The 18140-nt window shown below is 37.1% G+C and overlaps 1 protein-coding gene and 1 pseudogene across 1 annotated transcript; one reads left to right on the top strand and one right to left on the bottom strand.

The window, feature by feature from the left end:
- Positions 1-18: 18 nt before the first annotated feature.
- On the top strand, positions 19-2551 carry LOC106140511 (probable asparagine--tRNA ligase, mitochondrial). Its single transcript, XM_013342112.2, has 3 exons — positions 19-291; positions 375-1388; positions 1579-2551. The coding sequence occupies exons 1-3, from the start codon at positions 169-171 to the stop codon at positions 1834-1836; spliced, it is 1395 nt and encodes a 464-aa protein (XP_013197566.2). The 5' UTR covers positions 19-168; the 3' UTR covers positions 1837-2551.
- Positions 2552-5182: 2631 nt separating this feature from the next.
- LOC106140506 (uncharacterized) lies at positions 5183-17239 on the bottom strand (annotated as a pseudogene).
- Between the last annotated feature and the right edge of the window lie 901 nt (positions 17240-18140).

Genomic DNA, 18140 nt, shown 5'->3' with positions numbered 1-18140 from the left:
AGCGATGGATATTGTGTCCCATGCGGTGACAACTCCATGCTTAACTCTCGGTGCCTTACTCGATCAACTGCAGGCAGTTTGTGAATGTCAATATAAATGCCACAGATATTATAAATACATAACCTACAAATTTTACTTAATTTACTGTTTATTCATGAATAGAAAAAAATGTTGCCTAGTAAAGTTTTCAGCCAAATCAAATATTGTGCAAATGGTCTTAACTACAGGAAAAACAGTGTTATAGCTTCTGTTTTGGAGAAAGCTAATGTCGGTGATTCCACCGAAGTAAAGGTTGAATATTATGTTTTTTATGACACTTTTATGCTATAAATCTCTTTAAATAAATAATATTAAAGGCCATTTACCATTTCCAGGGCTGGGTGAAGAACTTGCGTGTTCAAAAAGAGTTTATATTCGCAGATGTTAGCGATGGATCTTGTGCCCAAAGATTGCAGATATTAATACCTAAAAGCTTGAAAACAGACTCCTTGTCTTTTGGCAGCTCCGTGCACATTACTGGAAAGTTATCAAAAAGTCCTAGGGGCCAGGTAGAGTTAGTTGCTGAAAATGTGAAAGTGCTGGGTGACTGTGTAGTCTCAGATGGATATCCATTCAATCCTAGAACTAGTCACCCACCAGAATATATCCGGCAGTTCATACATTTACGTTCCAGAACAAACTATATCTCTTCAATACTCAGAGTACGAAATTCTGTTTCAAAATACATACATGACTTTTACTCATCCCAAAAATATTTGAATATTCACACACCAATTTTAACGTCGAATGACTGTGAAGGGGCTGGTGAGGTGTTTAAAATACAGCCTGATTCAGAAGAGACTGTCAAAGCTATGATGCAAGAGGGGAGAGATAAAGACACAGTGTATTTTGGCTCGAAAACATATTTAACAGTATCAGGACAGTTACATTTAGAAGCTATTTGTAGAGGAATGGGCAATGTTTATACACTGGGACCCACATTCCGTGCCGAAAACAACAGATCACGGTTGCATTTATCGGAGTTCTACATGCTGGAGGCTGAATTAGCATTCTGTGATAACTTAGAGTTGCTACAAGATCACATTGAAGATTTACTGAAATATGTTTACAGAGAAACGAGAAATACAAACGAAGCAGATCTATGCTTGATTGATAAAGAAAATAGTAATACACCTGATTGGTTGAATAAGAGCTTTATAACACTGTCATATGATGAAGCAAAGATCATTTTGGAGAAGAAGAAAATAGCGTCGACCGAAGAAGGTTTGAATAAAGAGCAAGAATTGGCCCTCGTGGAGTATTGTGGCGGAGTACCGGTGTTTGTTGTGAAATGGCCGAAAGATCTAAAAAGTTTCTATATGAAGGAATGCCCAGAAGACAGCAGTAAGGTATTATTTCTAGCAGAAAACGAATACTGCTTCAGTCTATTAAACTTTAGCAGCTTAATTTTAATGAAATTTTGAAGAATGCTTGATTTCCAATTTTTTGCCAATGTAAAGGTCAGGAAGATAATGTTGGAGATTTATCTTCTTCTCAAGTATTAAATGAATAAAACTTAATAAATTGTGTTTATTACAGGTGGATGCGTTAGACCTTCTAGCTCCAATCACTGGTGAAATAGTCGGCGGCAGTCTCAGGGAAGACAACTACGACAAACTGAAGAGCAAACTACCTTCAGATAAACTACATTGGTACTTGGAGCTGAGAAAGTTCGGGAACATTCCCACTGGAGGCTACGGGCTTGGTCTCGAGCGATTGTTACAGACTATGTGCAGAGTGACCAATATAAAGGACACATTGCCGTTTCCAAGATGGCCGCATAATTGTAGCATGTAGAAAGACTATAGATATTATTGTTATTGATATGTTATTACCTAATTTATTTGAGAGTTTAAATTATAAGATTATTTAAACATGTCATAATTTTCACCAGCAACTACATGAAAGTCTTAATTTTCACCAGCAACTACTAAGGGATAGGCTTATAAATTTGGGATTTCTCTTAAGGCGATAGGCCAGCAACCTGTCAATATTTGAATCTGTTTTTTGTCATCATTAAGCCAATTTCCATCAATAAGATAAACGGCTGAATGTGGCCTTTTATTCTTTGAAAGAGTCAAAGCTCTCAATCTACCCTGTAAGTGATATAGACGTGATTATAGGTTTGTACTTATTTGTTAAGGGTTCCGTAGCCCCAAGTGACAATTCTGGAACAGTACTGGTTGCGTCATGTCGTATTTATTTTATTCGGATGTGTGTTTATGCTATGTCACAATTCAAATGAAGGAGCGAGCTTTTTTTAAGGAAAATTTGCCTAGCGATGTAACGCAACGCATATGTTACATAACATATAATCATGTCTATATCCCTTGCGGGGTAGTTGAACTAGACAAAGCCTTAAAATCAGAATATGGTATACAATTCAATAGAATATATAGTGCTTTAATAACTCAGATAGGCTCTTAGAATAAAACAAAATAAATTATGGTTGATGCCATAATTAAAATACCTAAAGGAAAGGGAGTTATGAATAAAATAAATTGAATCATCAGTGTAAACATTTATTTACAAATTATTTAAAAATCATTATTAAGTAGCTGCATCTACAAAATTACGAAATTAAATGTCGATGTAAAATAACTTTAATAATGAATCCTTTAAGACATTATTTTAGTTTTTCCGTGATGATATAACATTACATTCTTCTCATAAATACACGGTTTATTGTTTAACAGTTAATAAAACTTTTGATTTCCTCATTTCACATACAATTCAAATATTATACTGGTTCATTTACAACTTTGCAAATTTGAACATTTTCAACACATTGAAAACCGCGTTCCTATCTACGGATATAAATCAATACTCCTACATTATATACATCCTACATTATATACAACTAGTATACACACACACGATTGACTATAATTAGTCTTGACGGTCATGTTCTGAATTGTAAAACTGTTGCTCTAAGGACCTAGGTATATATTTTGACACCAAGCTGACCTTTCATCTATACTAATATTATCTTTACTATAATATTATAAAGCTGAAGAGTTTGTTTTGTTTGTTTGTTTGTTTGTTTAAACGCGCTAATCTCAGAAACTACCGAACCGATTTGAATAATTCTTTCACTGTTAGATAGTCTATTTATCGAGGAAGGCTATAGGCTACATTTTATCCCGGATTTCCTACGGGAAACGTCAACAATGCAGGTGAAAGTTGAATGAGTCGGCCATCTGCGAGCTTTCCACGCGAACGCTGCGCAAACCAACAAAGATATAGTAAAACAATGTACTAAAGATGTGAAGTACTCATTTTTTGCCACAAAAAAGTCCGCGAGAGCATATATCTATCTCTTAAGGTTTACTTACAATAACCACTTTTATGTTCATTTTTTAAGATTATTTTTTCATTATAAACATAAGTTATTTTGAAACCAATTTTCTTTAATTCAGTATTAATCCTTATCCAAATAAATATATTTATTACTTTCGGCTTTTCATGTAGACTAAAATTGCCATTTACAGTATATAAATCAGACGAATAGGTTTTGAGATATAGTCGTTATAAGCAATTTGCAGCGAAACATTTAATACGGCGAACCAGCGTTCTTTCTAATACGCGTGACCGCGTGACACTATCTATACTAATATTATAAAGCTGAAGAGTTTGTTTTGTTTGTTTGTTTAAACGCGCTAATCTCAGAAACTACTGAACCGATTTGAATAATTCTTTCACTGTTAGATAGTCTATTTATCGAGGAAGGCTATAGGCTACATTTTATCCCGGATTTCCTACGGGAAACGTCAACAATGCAGGTGAAAGTTGAATGAGTCGGCCATCTGCGAGCTTTCCACGCGAACGCTGCGCAAACCAACAAAGATAAAGTAAAACAATGTACTAAAGATGTGAAGTACTCATTTTTTGCCACAAAAAAGTCCGCGAGAGCATATATCTATCTCTTAAGGTTTACTTACAATAACCACTTTCATGTTCATTTTTTAAGATTATTTTTTCATTATAAACATAAGTTATTTTGAAACCAATTTTCTTTAATTCAGTATTAATCCTTATCCAAATAAATATGTTTATTACTTTCGGCTTTTCATGTAGACTAAAATTGCCATTTACAGTATATAAATCAGACGAATAGGTTTTGAGATATAGTCGTTATAAGCAATTTGCAGCGAAACATTTAATACGGCGAACCAGCGTTCTTTCTAATACGCGTGACCGCCTGACATTGATAAAGCCGAGGAGGATGTTTGCAAAAATAAATATGATGCCCAAAATAACTATTCCACGCGGACGAAGTCGCGGGCACAGCTAGTAATTGATAAAGCCGAGGAGGATGTTTGCAAAAATAAATATGATGCCCAAAATAACTATTCCACGCGGACGAAGTCGCGGGCACAGCTAGTGCTCAATATGATCACATGATTGATAGAGCAAATAAGTTAGTTGGTTTTATTTCTAGATTGACCCGTGGCTTTAAAAAACAACGTAGTCTTATTTACTTATATTTTACAATGATAAGATCTATTTTGGAATATAACTCAGTTGTCTGGTCGCCTTTTTATGACGTTCATTGTCAGCGAATAGAAAGAGTTCAAAAAAGACTTTTAGCGATACTTTCTTTTCGGTGTGGTTTGAGCCGCAGGCTGAGATCGTATAAAGACAGGTTGTTTCACTTTAATGTCGCTTCCTTAGAATCTCGTCGTAAAATGAGTTCCTTGATTATTCTGCACAATATAGTGCACTCCAATATTGACTCTCCACAACTCTTACCTATCACTTTTAAATTTTAACACCCGTTTTAGATCCCGTAACCGAAACTTTAATTCTTTCCATCTTAATGTTTATGTAAATAATACTTTATATTACAACTACAACCCTATAGTGAACATGTGTCGCCAATACAATGACATTCTCGCCGGTCGCAGTGACAGTGACTTTGACTTTGACATATTTCGTTTAAATTTGTTCCAGTATCGCAGAGCCGTCAAGCGTGAACTGTCTATGTAGTCTATAGCATAGATTGCTATGGTCTGTAGTCTACAGTTTGTCTAATTAACACAGTTGTATGATTCCTTAGAGTCCAAGGCTTAGACTCAATAGGCTATTTTACAACAGGCCAAATCAGATACTTTTACACAGAATATTTATCTATATCGTTATCATATATTGTATCTCTTAACTGTTTGCATTTTTCTTATATGGTCTTCGTATGTACACTGTTTTTGAATTTGTAGTGTAGATCGTAACCTTATAATTTTACTACTATGTATATTTTTACTACAATTTGTTATGTGTATTTAAATAAATAAAAATAAAAATAAAATAAGTATACAATAATGTGCAATATGTAGATCGGATGGATTTCGTTACACATTGTTAAAAATTTCCGACTTCATTACTGTCATAAACACATTCCATTTCTATATAATTATATTTCAGTCTTTACATAAGGCCTTAACTCTTAGAAATACGTAAATAGGAGTTTTGTTGAAAGCCAACAGCTGAACTGAGAACTCCTCACATGATGGAACAGAGTCCGGACATCTCGACGCCTCTTTGAGTCGGCGGCTGCCTACTGAAGCGTATTCCCTCCAAATTCGGCTTCAATTTATACTCCAGCTGCGGTTCCTCACCCGGCGGCAGCGGCTCATCGTCTGCACTGACATCTTCTAACATCGGCTCGGGGACATTATTGACAAATGTGGGTGCTTTTGAAATGTTTATCCGTATGCCTCCTGCCGGAGGAACGGCGGGCACTGGAGCAGCCTCGAGTTGCACGTTCCCGTCGATAGAGGCCGCGAGTGTGCTGCGAGCGGTGTCCGCGATGGAGGCGGGGCCCTCCTCCTCCGCGATGAATATGGGCTCGTCGTCTGCAAACAATGATTTTGGTTAAATCAAGTTTATTTTTTAAGAAATACAAGCGACCCTGCTTCGCGCATATAAACCATCCTTTTGAATCACTATAGGTATCTATTAAAAACTGCGTCAAAATCAAATGTGTAATTTTAAAGATCTAAGCACAAGCGTACTTACATACAAACAGATGCGGGAAGATACTTTGCTCTAAACTATGTAATGATTAATGGTAGTTTTAGGATTATCTACGTTTATACTAGCAACACCTTCGAAGGAAAGGTTCCTTACTTTACTTCCACTACCACCTGGTGGAATACAATATAACTGAAAACATTCGTTGGAAGGACTTGAAATAAAATAAAATCTGACGACGTATAGTCTAGTCCGTTCTGGCAACTGAATGAGTAACCATGATCATTGGATATATTGTTGTTGACCCCTGGTGGTGGGTTAGGATCCTCTGCAAAGGTTGCGGAGGTCCGACGGGAGTCGCTTAGTGTTAAAACCTGCCTCACCCAATCCAGGATCCATGACCAAAGGCATACCCCGGGCTCCTCTCCAGTGGTGAAGGACCGGGGCTAAAGCCAAGAGGTGGAATATAATAAACGATAATGGTATTTACTCACCAGGATCAATAGGCTCCTGTTTAATCTATATCTGCTTGTCTCTCTCGGCCCTGGAGAGCGCGGTCTCGTCGTCCGTGTCCGCGTCGTCTTCTACGACAACCTGCTCCACCGGCTCCGCCTTGTAGATCACGTCGTCTTCGTCGCCTTCTTCGATCTGTGTAATGCAATTTTAAACATATAAGCATAAGCATTACCTTCATTACACGCAAACATGGAATATTTATGGACTAAGTTATATTTACGCAACCAATACTTGACCCCTAAATAAATTTGAAGTAATTGATATGAAATTACACAGCGTGGTTTTCGAAACTTTAGAATAGAACTTTAGATATTTTGTAATAGAACCACTCCATATGATAGTCTTAGATGTACTTATATCAATATATTATAAGTGTCTACTATGAAATTTTGTACCGTTGAGTTAGTATCTCGTAACACAAGTCTCGAACTTACTTCGAGGATGACTCAATCTGTGTAATCTAAGTATATATTTATTTATTTATGACTGTATGGATACTGACCTCTACAACCTCCGGGATGGCTTCAGGGGGTTCAACGACCTCGACCACAGACTCATTATCCGACTGGGAGTTGATATCATCCGTGTCTCTTATCTCATCTGGGTCTATCTTGTCTATGGCTACTTCTTCGATCACCTTAGTCTCTGCTTCCTTTTTGGCTTTTGATGCCTGTGAAGAAAGTTGAAAATGTAGTCTTAATTTATTTCTTAACTTCTTTAAACTTTAGTTTTCATTACAAACGCTACGGTTTATTTAAAAAAAAATGTGTTATCCGGTATGGTCTCTAATAGGTAGATGTTACATTTATGTCTATGTATAAAATAGAAAAACTTATTAACAAAGATGAATTACGGTAAGCTTAAGCTAAAAGGGATTTTTGTAAGTTCCCGCGGTAACAGATAATAACGAGATTTGAGTTTCTCGCGGGCGCTCCCTAGTCTATGGACAGCAGCAACATACCTTATAGTCCTCGCAGCACGTCGGATGGTAGTTCAGCTCGTCGTGCCTCACGCAGTTCCTGAGATGCCACTCCTCCTCGTCCTCGTGGTAGAACTGGTCGAACTTGTCCCCGCACAGAGCGCAGGCGTCGTCGCCGAGAGCGCCGGCGGCCACGCTCGGGGCCTGCTCTGTGCTCTCCGGCTGCGGCTTTGACGCGGACGAATTTGTTTCGAACCAACTCTTCTCTGTTTGGACAATAGATAATGGTTAGCTTATTTTTGTTTTGTTTCATTATTTATTACGCACACCAACAGGTTACATGATAAACCTTTGCAATAAACATTACATTTAGTGTACTAGCATGTACCCCAATTATAGGTGACACAGCATTCAAGTATTTAGCATTAGTTAAGTCTTTCTTTGTCTTTTCCGCACGTTATGAACGGGACAATAAATTAATTGTTATTTTATTTTTCTATGACAAAATATGGGATGCTCAAGCGGGATTTCGAAAGGGAATGGGATGTACTGATCAGGTCTTTTCCTTGCGGTGCATAGCCGAAAAGTTTTTGGCCAAGAGTCAAAAAGTCTATTGCACATTCGTAGATCTGGAAAAGGCCTATGACAGAGTTGAGAGGAATGAATTGTGGTCAGCACTTTCTATGCATGGGGTGAGCAGTCTCTTAATACGAGCACTGAAATCCTTATATGAGGATTCGAGTGCTTGTGTCAGGATAAACGGAGCGCACACTGAGTGGTTTAAGATTGAGAAAGGCGTTAGGCAAGGATGTGTTGCGTCACCGTGGCTGTTCAACCTATTTATGGATAGCTGTTTGACAGATTTGAAAGAGTCTAAAAGTGGATTAAGGATGAATGAGTTACTCGTCAAATGTCTGCTCTATGCCGACGATCACGTTATACTGGCGTCATCAGCGGAGGAGTTACAGGAGATGGTAAACTGTATGCATGAAGCTTTAAAAGAGAAAGGAATGAAAGTGAACGTAAGTAAAACTAAAACACTGGTTTTTGAAATGGAGAAAGAAATGACAGCATGTAATATTTTGATTGGAGGAGAAAAAGTGGAGCAAGTGAAAGAGTTTGTATATCTAGGATCAAAGTTTACATCAGATGGCAAGTGTGATAGTGATATTGAAAGGAGAGTGAACGCGGGGAACATGGTGAATGGAGCTTTGCATGCCTTTATGAGCAGTCAGAAACTATCCAAAAAGGCTCGACTGGCTGTGCACAGGGGCGTGTTGGTCCCGACATTAATGTATGGGAGTGAAAGTTGGGTATGGCAAAAGAAGCATGAAAGCAGAATAAATGCAGTGGAAATGAGAGCGTTAAGGAGTATGATGGGTGTGAAATTGAGTGACAGGATAAGGAACAGCGTGATAAGGGAATGTTGTGATGTGAAAGAAGATGTAGTTACAGGAATAGAAAAGGGTATGTTAAGATGGTTCGGTCATGTGGAGAGGATGAATGAAAGCAGGTTGACTAAGCAGATATACAAGGAGAGTGTGGAGGGAAAGGTCGGAGTGGGAAGACCTAGACGAACGTATCTTGATCAAATTAAGGACGTCCTGGTAAAGGGTCAGGTCAAAAGTACCCGAAACCGCCGAGCTTGTATGAAGAGAGTTATGAATGTGGACGAAGCGAAAGAAGTATGCAGAGATCGTGGCAAGTGGAAAGAGGTAGTCTCTGCCTACCCCTCCGGGAAAGAGGCGTGATTTTATGTATGTATGTATGTATGTATGTATGTTTATTTTTCTATTATCAATAAACGAATTCACATACGACTTTTCCCAAAGCTATAATATTTTATTAATATCTGTCATACTTAATAAGATAAAATGATAATACAATCAATTGTAGAATTTTCGCCTTAAACAAATCTGTGATGACGCACTATTGTGATATACTTACATATAAAATGAATTTAAAGATTTTGTTCACTGAATAGAGTCAACATAACATCTCGTCCACATTTCTATTCTAATTCTAAGTTTGGATAATTGTGGAGGTGACGTTATTGAAGAAAAAGCTGCAGTGCAGTTAATTATCGCTTCCTCTGCACTGACGCTTTGTAAGCGGCAATAAAATTAGTTTTAAGTAAATAATTTATTTGACATCAACCAATGTTGTAAAACCAAAAGATATGAAAATTATTAAGTGATGCTTGAAATATCCCATAATAATTAATAAAAATTATGAATTTGAATTTGACTTACCTCTCTCTTCCACATATTCGACTTCCTCATACTGCGCCCAGTCGGACAGGCTGTAGTACCATTGTCTCGAGTGTGACCTTCTAGCGCCATTCCTCCGCCTTGTGTTCTCTCTGAAGTGCCAGTCCAGGTGCTGGCTATATCTAGAGGTATGTTCTGGCGGGAATCTGACGCTGCAGTTGCTGCATTGCATTCCACCGTACAGTTTGGCTACCAATGCTGGTTGTTTACTGTAAGATAGAGAAAAGTAATTAGAATTACTGTGAGAGGTTATTGAGATCAATAAAATAGTGTGGGACATAAAGAATATCGTAATATGCTATTGTTTTCACACGATATACACAAACGCAAATAACTCAGAATTAAAATACCGACATCTGGCTACCTTTTTACGTGAAACGCTACAATAAAAATACCCATCATCAAAACACATATCGAAAATGTTATTTTTTTGAAGTGGTGAAATATCAAAGCAAGATGTAATAGACAAAAAATGCAAAAAAAAACCTTTGTTATTAATTGTAACAAAGAAAGGTATTATTTGTAAATGTATTATTATTGTAAATGTATTCACAGTTGGGCGAGAAATAATGTAACAAACATACAGTCGAGTTTAGAACCTTTAAACTTGTTGATCAAAATCAGATGCACGCAAGTAAAAGTATTTGTATAAGTGTAAGTGCAAGAGAGAATAAGATGAATACTTACACTTTAAGCGTCTCCGGCCTCAACAGGTCCACCTCGTGCACAACACTCCTGTCCTCCTTCGGCTTTGGCTTCTCCGGATTGATCTCCACTTTGGCATCTCCCTTGTTCTGGTTCACTTGCACCAACCCAGTGGCCACTAGCTTAGCAAACAGGTCGTGGACATTCAAGTTGGAGGGTAACGGGTTCATCGGGTTGGGTTTATCGTCCCCTGTCTCCAGTCTGGGCATCCTGTCCGATTTCGCGAAGCAGGGCTCCGCTGAGCGGTACTCGCAGGCCGAGGCTGGAGCGGTACTCGGAGGCCGGGGCTGGAGCGGAGGTATGGCGCTTCGTTCGTAAGGTAGAGGTGGGAGTAAAGGCCGCAGTGGTTCAAAAGGTGGTCTAGGTCGGTTTCCCCTGAAGTATGGTAGGTTGGGTCCTCTAAACGGCCTTGGTGCAAACTCTTCCATTCTCTGTCTGTTTCCTCTCCAAACTGGATATCTCTCGGCATCGAAAGGCCTGAACGGAGGCATCCTTGGTGGCATGGGGACCCTTCCCTTCCAGTTCCCTTGTCTGTTGCCATCATAGTCCATGCGGCGAGACTTTATCACATCGGACACTTTCAAGTACCCTTGTCGGCTATCTGGGGGAGTGTATGAGGACATTCCCGGCGTGACTCCCTCGACACTAAAATTGTTCCTCTCGTTTAGAGAAGAGCTAAGACTGGCCGTTTTGTTATTGGTAGTTTTGAGATCCAACTTTTCATTAAGCTGCTTAATTTGGTGCATAAGTGCGTTGAAGTGGTTGTCTCGATGGCCGTCGCTGTATTGCTCCTTGGTTTGGCTCTTGACAGTAGAGATCTTCTCTTTGTGGTCTTCGGCGTCCAAAACCAATCCGTCCTTGACTTCAGTCGCCTCTGCAAGTTTGGCTCGCACCAGGTCCAACTTAGAGGGGGCCTTCTTCACGTCATCACACTTGTCTTTGACCTCGTGCCAATCCTATAAGAAATTTAAGTGTTAATTGTTAAATAACTGTTGTTATGATTATGATACTGAACTAATTATAGGTATAAGAAAAGATAATAAGCAACCAATGTTATACTATATGAAACTGATCGCGGTCAACATTGATTCATATATGAATGAAAATAAACATTGAAATAAATAATAATAAATTAATGATTTGTCATTTTTTGAATTGGACGTATGAATATTTTATTGAAAATAGAATGAAAATAAATATTGAAATATCATTAAATTGGATGAACTTTAAGCCGAAGACAATAGATACAATACAATAGAAGAGCTGAAGAATTTTCATAGGTAAGCATTTCTAAAATGTTGTGGCGACATCTCTACGCCACTCGTCACAACATCCAATCTCACAACAACTGTCAATCATCGCGAAGAAATTGACGCGCTCAACCAATAGCAGCCAAGAATCTAAGACGCGATTTCAAAGATTTCACGGATTGGAGCTATATATACAACCTCCGACATAATATCGTCGGAGCCGCGGTTCCCCAGGCATAACACCTAGCCTGGCGGAAGATCTTCCCTTTGGTGGCGGTCGAGCCGAATCATCGCTCCCGCTACAATGTTAAACTTAGAAATGCTTTCAACTTAGAAACCTCTCGGTAACCACGGATCATTGCAACATGATTCGAAACGTCCGAGATAAAATAAAGTTACGTTACGTGCGTGTTTAACACCTGTTTTATTTATAAATAGCATTTCTAAGTCCCAAGATTAGGAAAGGCTGAAGGATTGAATCACGCAAAGATGGGAGAGATTAGAGAAATAAAATAAAGCCGTAGAGAAGAAGATGGGTTCGCACTCATCATATCCCTGTGTATGATGATGATATAAAATGCTCTGACTTTCTGTGAAGCCTTGTATGGAGGAGGCTTTGCCATTCAATATATAGGATACATATAAAATATAGGAGGATACAAAATGAAGTGTGACATGTATGGCCAGATATAGTAGTCAAATAGAACTTAGAAATAGTACTATTATCAACGAAAACGAAACATAACTACGCAACAAATTTTTTTAGTATTGAAAAGAAAGAAAATGCAAGAAATATTTTGAATTAGATAAATATGAACATGCACTACTTTAAAACAAAATCTACGAAGACAGCATTACTGAGCAAGGGAACTAAATCTAACCTCACTGAGAGCCATCTCTGTTGGTTCCACGTCCTCCGTTTTATCCTGAGTTTGGGGTCGTCCTCCTCTTTGAAATCAAAATCTAAATTAAAATATTATTCAGAAAATAGGCACTTTTTCACGTCATTTTACATTTCATTAAATAAACTGTGTAGTAATCATGATCCCACGATGTGGCTAAGAAATTTTCTCTCAAATTTCTCACGGGAAAGTTAAATACATGGGATTTACACGAAGCGACGCCCGTCTGACCTCCGTAACCTTCGCAGGGGTACTCAACCCATATTGGATCATGAGCTGCACTTTTATTGCTGGGAACCACAAGGCACGAAACCTACGGACAAAGTCTTGTTAAGAAATATTTACCATTCTACTAGACGTCGCGTCCTGTTCATCCTTATCCATCTTCTCCTCAGGTGTGGAGGAGTCTCTGATCGTGGGCGGAGGCGGGGCGCTGGCTTCCTCCGCCTGGGGCAGTTGGCGGAGATTCACGTCTTCATTTCCGAAGAGGCTGTAATAAATCCATTTTGTTAATACGCTGGAAGTTTAAATAATGTAAATATTGTGCTGAATGGTACTAACAGACAATAGAATCTTCTTAAAATTTGATTTTAGTTTATTCCCTCTAATGCACACATTATAGGCACTCAACGTTATTACTGTATTAACTATACTTATTACATTTATATCGCTACAGAACTTTACATCACTTTTTAATGGTGCCGTGACCAATTGAGTACTACTACATCTGACTTCACTACATTGCCAATATTTGTCTAATGCTTTTGACAATAAGTCGCCTGCTTTCAAATACTTATACAATCATATTGTGTATCAACGAATACTTACTTATCAAATTTGGCGTGTTGAGTGTTATTCGCTTTCCCGTCTTCAGCAGAAAGCAGCTCAGTTGACGGCCTCTTATGACTAACAGTCGCAGGTTTCACCTGCACTGAAGGTATGATCTTCTCGGCCTCATCCGTCACATCTGAAAATAATATTAAATTTCCATGTTATCGACATCAAGTGCATGAAACATTAACTCAAATTATAGTATTACTCAAGCGAGAGAGACTGCTACTTCATCTCCGACACCAACTGTTGTGCCGGTGTGCCCCAAGGTTCAGCATTGGGTCCTACTCAAGTTTTGTTTTCATTGACATTTTATTTTTAAGAATTACCTTTCTTGCCAAATATGTATAAAGAGTATAAGATGGCACCACAAAATTTTCCAAAATGATGACTTGTTTAATAATTTAATGTTTATATAAATATCAGTTTAATAAATTTCTATAATATAGATGACAATAAATAAAGAAATTGTGCCAACCATTGTGCCAAACCTTGTGACCTGATGTGTTAAAACTTTATATTCAGGTATGTCTCACTCATTATTAAGTACATGGGATTTAACATTGTATTTATTCAAAGTGTTTTTACTTGCAACAGCTCTTACACAAAAAAATACGAAAATCAAATTCAATTCTTCGAGAGATACCAATATCTGTAATCTTCTTTCTCTGATTCTTCTAACAAGTCAGCCAATAAGCATACGGTCCTCCCCACCTAAACGGTACCATAACAATGACACATAGAGACGACAACATAAAGGGAAAACTATAAAAACTAGGATAATCGAAGATCTGGAGTACCTGGTGACCCTGATTAGAAAACATAAGAGCCCAACTAAACTATTAGAGATATCGACATACCGCCCCTTCACTATAAGTTAGTATATAAATACGGTGTCAAATAAGAAAATTTTATAACATGAGGAAGTGTAAACATACCAAAAACATTCTGTAAAAACGGCCAGTCATATAAAATTAACTATTATAATAAAGGAACCCAAGTATGGAACGACATTGTCTAGATTTCATTAATTTTAAATGATAAACAACAGCTCCATCGATAGTTGGGTAGTTTTTTACAGAATGTTTTTGGTGGGACAATTATATTTTAAAAATTCGAAACATTACGTCCGACTTAGTTTAAAGTAAACAAAAACAACAATGTGAAAGTGAAAATGAAACAATTTTTTTTTTTTTTTTTTTTTGCTTATTTAAAAAAAAATTAAATTGTTCATTCTGAAAAACTAAATTTTTAAAAAGGAAAATGAGACAGCACGTAGAATTAAAAGAAGACAGAAGACTAGGTATTACTTTTAGGTGATTTTAAAATTTTAATTGACGATTAGGTGACTTTAAAATAAACAAAACATAAATACAAAATGTTTATTTATTTTTTTTACTTTTAATTTCTTGGGATGGTATATATATCAAATTTTTAAATAAAATATCAGACTTCTCTCTATTTTATATTAGTTAATTGGGATTTAATTAGGATTTTAGGAGGAATTCGGAAAACGACAATAAACTAGAAATAAACAAAGTCTTTTACCAATTAAATTAAATAAAAAATACTGGGCATTACAAAGCACTAAAGCTGTGCTTTCTCTAAGTGACGATAGAACGTTTATTTTATTTATAAGAAAGAATATTTATTTATTGATATTATCTAGTAATTTTATGTAAAACTCTTAATATTTTTGTCTTTTTTAAGATAAAATGATTTATTTCAAATGATGCAGCACTGCGCCGTTGAAAAAATGTGAAAATGTTAAAAGTGTTAGAAACGAGAAACAATAAACTATGGAATCTTCATTTATAGTAACTACGAAGAGAACCAAAACAACGAAGGTTTCGAACCATTCCAGCAACAACAATTTCAAAACATATACTGTAACCAGAGCCTTTGAGGGAATGTGAGAATATCCAAAAATATTATGAACGCCATTGGGTGTCGAAACCGCAGACTCTTCAAATCCAGCGACACACGAATGGGCCCGTGCGGCTGGACACACCGCCATCTTGACATCAGGAACACTTTGAATATTCTCCCATAAATCTATACTCCTTATAAATAATGTAAATCATATATTTTTTCTCTCCCACGTTTAGAGAAGTTGCAAGTAAAGTCACCGATGTTAATAAAAAAAAGTGCAGAGTGAATCCATTCTGTCATAGAAAAGTGAGATATACATTTGAGATCACTTTAAAAACACTTTAAACATAATGAAGGGTAAAATCGGACGTGAAACACACATCAAGATGAATATTCAAGAAATAAAAAAATGTTTTATTTGCACACTTTATCGTTCCTATTCTAATATCACAGTTACCGACTAGCCTTCATAGGTTAAACCTCTCATTCTGTTAACATACAAACGATATCTTACTTGAAGGCTCGGTCTCCGGTACGTCCTTGTTCTCAGATCGCTTCTCGGGCGAGGAACTGTCAGACGAATCCCTCCCACTACTGCTGAGCTCCCTCCGCGGTGCTTTTTCAACACGCACGTCTTTCTTTTCGTGCTCAACTTTTCTTTTTCTAGGCATCTCTTTATTAGAACCACCGGTTTGACTGAGTTTGGGTATCGGCGGGAGATTCCAAATATTTTTGCCGTCCTGTACTTTGATAAGTAATTCGGGGACGCGGGCGGGTCTCGTCACTTCCTTGTTCTCTATTTGGACGCGTCTAGTTTCCTCGCGCTTGGTCCTGTCGCGTTTCTCGAGGCGCGGATCCCTGCGTCTCGGGTCTCGCGGCCGGATCGGGAATGCGGGATGCATTTCTGGTGGGACGTCGATAGTTATAGCGTTCTTGCGTTTGCGGCCGCGTCCAGGCGGGATGATGTCCAAAACGCTCGGCGCGGTGGGTTGCGGGCGCGGCAGGGCTCCGCTGGCGGGCGCGGTGCGGGACTGTTTGATGACCGGCTGAAAACAAAAGTTATGCATTCGTAAACTTTGTAAACTAACGATAGGTGTCTTCTCATAAAGGTTCAGTACAATTTATTTTTATTTCTATACATAAACATAAAATATAATCACGTCTATATCCCAATAAAGGTGAGCACAACTTTAAAAAAAATAAATTATTAATCACCCGGTAATGACTACATACATGTGAAAAAAGGACAAGAATAAAAAAAAAGAAATATATATGATGAGTCATTGATAGGATGATTGAAACTTACTTTTAAAATTAAATAAAGAATCATGGCAAACAAAAATAACAAAACGGTAGTGTTATGATGATATATAAATAAAATCTAAATTAGTTCTAAACTAGTTATTTAGGTATCATAATTTAGATAGTTACAAACAATTCTCTATGTTATTAGGTCACATGAATACACATAACTCCAAATAAGTTAAAAAAAATAAAGATTAAAATCTAAAAACAAGGAATAACTTTTAAGGAACTAATAAGGAATAACTGTTAAACTATTTAGGTATCCTAACTTAGAAATAAACAATAAAACCTTGACTGCTATATATTATTAGGTCACACGAATACTTATAACTCCAAAATAAGTTTAATAAAATAAAATTTAAATACCTAAACCAGGCTACTAAAACACTTTAAAAATAACGAAACAAGAAAAAAGCTTTCGCTAAAATAATTATGTTCAAACTGTTAATTGCGCGTCATATTGAAAGAAATATGTTTAAAGAAAAGTCATGGCGAATAATTAATAGTTTGATCACAATAACTTCAGCCGAGATTAAAAGGGAAACACTAATGAAGATCCAATACGATTCCGAAATTTGTAAAAGATATAGGAGCAACATGAGGAGCCAGGGAGAAGAAGAAGAAGTCACTCACCTTAGTCAGGGCCAAGCTTCCTTTCATATTCACTCAGGATTCACTGGTGCGGGAAGTTTATGTTGGACAAGAGCGCTCACACACGAAGTACACTGGAAAGTGTTCCTGGGACGAGTGGCCCGCAAGAGAATCACACACAAACTGATTCAAGTAGGTACGATTTTCCGATATTATTGCCGAAACTCATTATTGACTAATGAGTCACCACACCACCTTCAAAGTATCACCTGTATAGCTTTCGAAAATTTTAACAATAGAAATACTAACACTTTATTACTTCCCGTTGGAATTTTTACTTGTTCACTATATTCACATTTCCTAAGTATATAATAATATTGCAAACTTGTAATCTGTCCGTATGTGTACCTTAATAAATAAAATAAATAGCGCAATTTGACGTTATAGTTAAGTTTTTAAATATCGTTAAATAATGTTATTGACGCCTTTTATATTTTTAATTTATGAGAATTTCGCACTGTCATTACAAGAGGAACATTAAGAGCAGGAATATTATGTTATGACTCCTAAGTACCCTTTAATGAATATATTAGCTCTGTAGTAGAATATTTAATCACTTTGTTATTGATATGAATCGCTGAAATGAATAGTGTCATGATAATAATTGCAAGAATTTCTGAAATAACATCTAAACTATTTAGGTATCGTCATTTAGATAGTCATGAACAATAAAACCCTAGCCGCTATAATTTATTACAAACATACATACATATGATCACGTCTATATCCCTAGCGGAGTAGATAGAGCCACCAGTCTTGAAAAGTTCAAATAGTGACAGGTTGCTAGCCCATCGCCTAAAAGAGGAATCCCAAGTTTATAAGCCTATCCCTTAGTCGCCTTTTACGACATCCGTGGGAAAGAGATGGAGTGGTTCTATTGTTTTTTGTAATGGTGCCGGGAACCACACGG

This window comes from Amyelois transitella, chromosome 21, assembly GCF_032362555.1.
Source record: "Amyelois transitella isolate CPQ chromosome 21, ilAmyTran1.1, whole genome shotgun sequence".
NCBI classification, from domain to species: Eukaryota; Metazoa; Arthropoda; class Insecta; order Lepidoptera; family Pyralidae; genus Amyelois; species Amyelois transitella.
The sequence above is the reverse complement of the archived record's forward strand: the minus strand, read 5'-3'. Positions and strand labels throughout refer to the sequence as shown.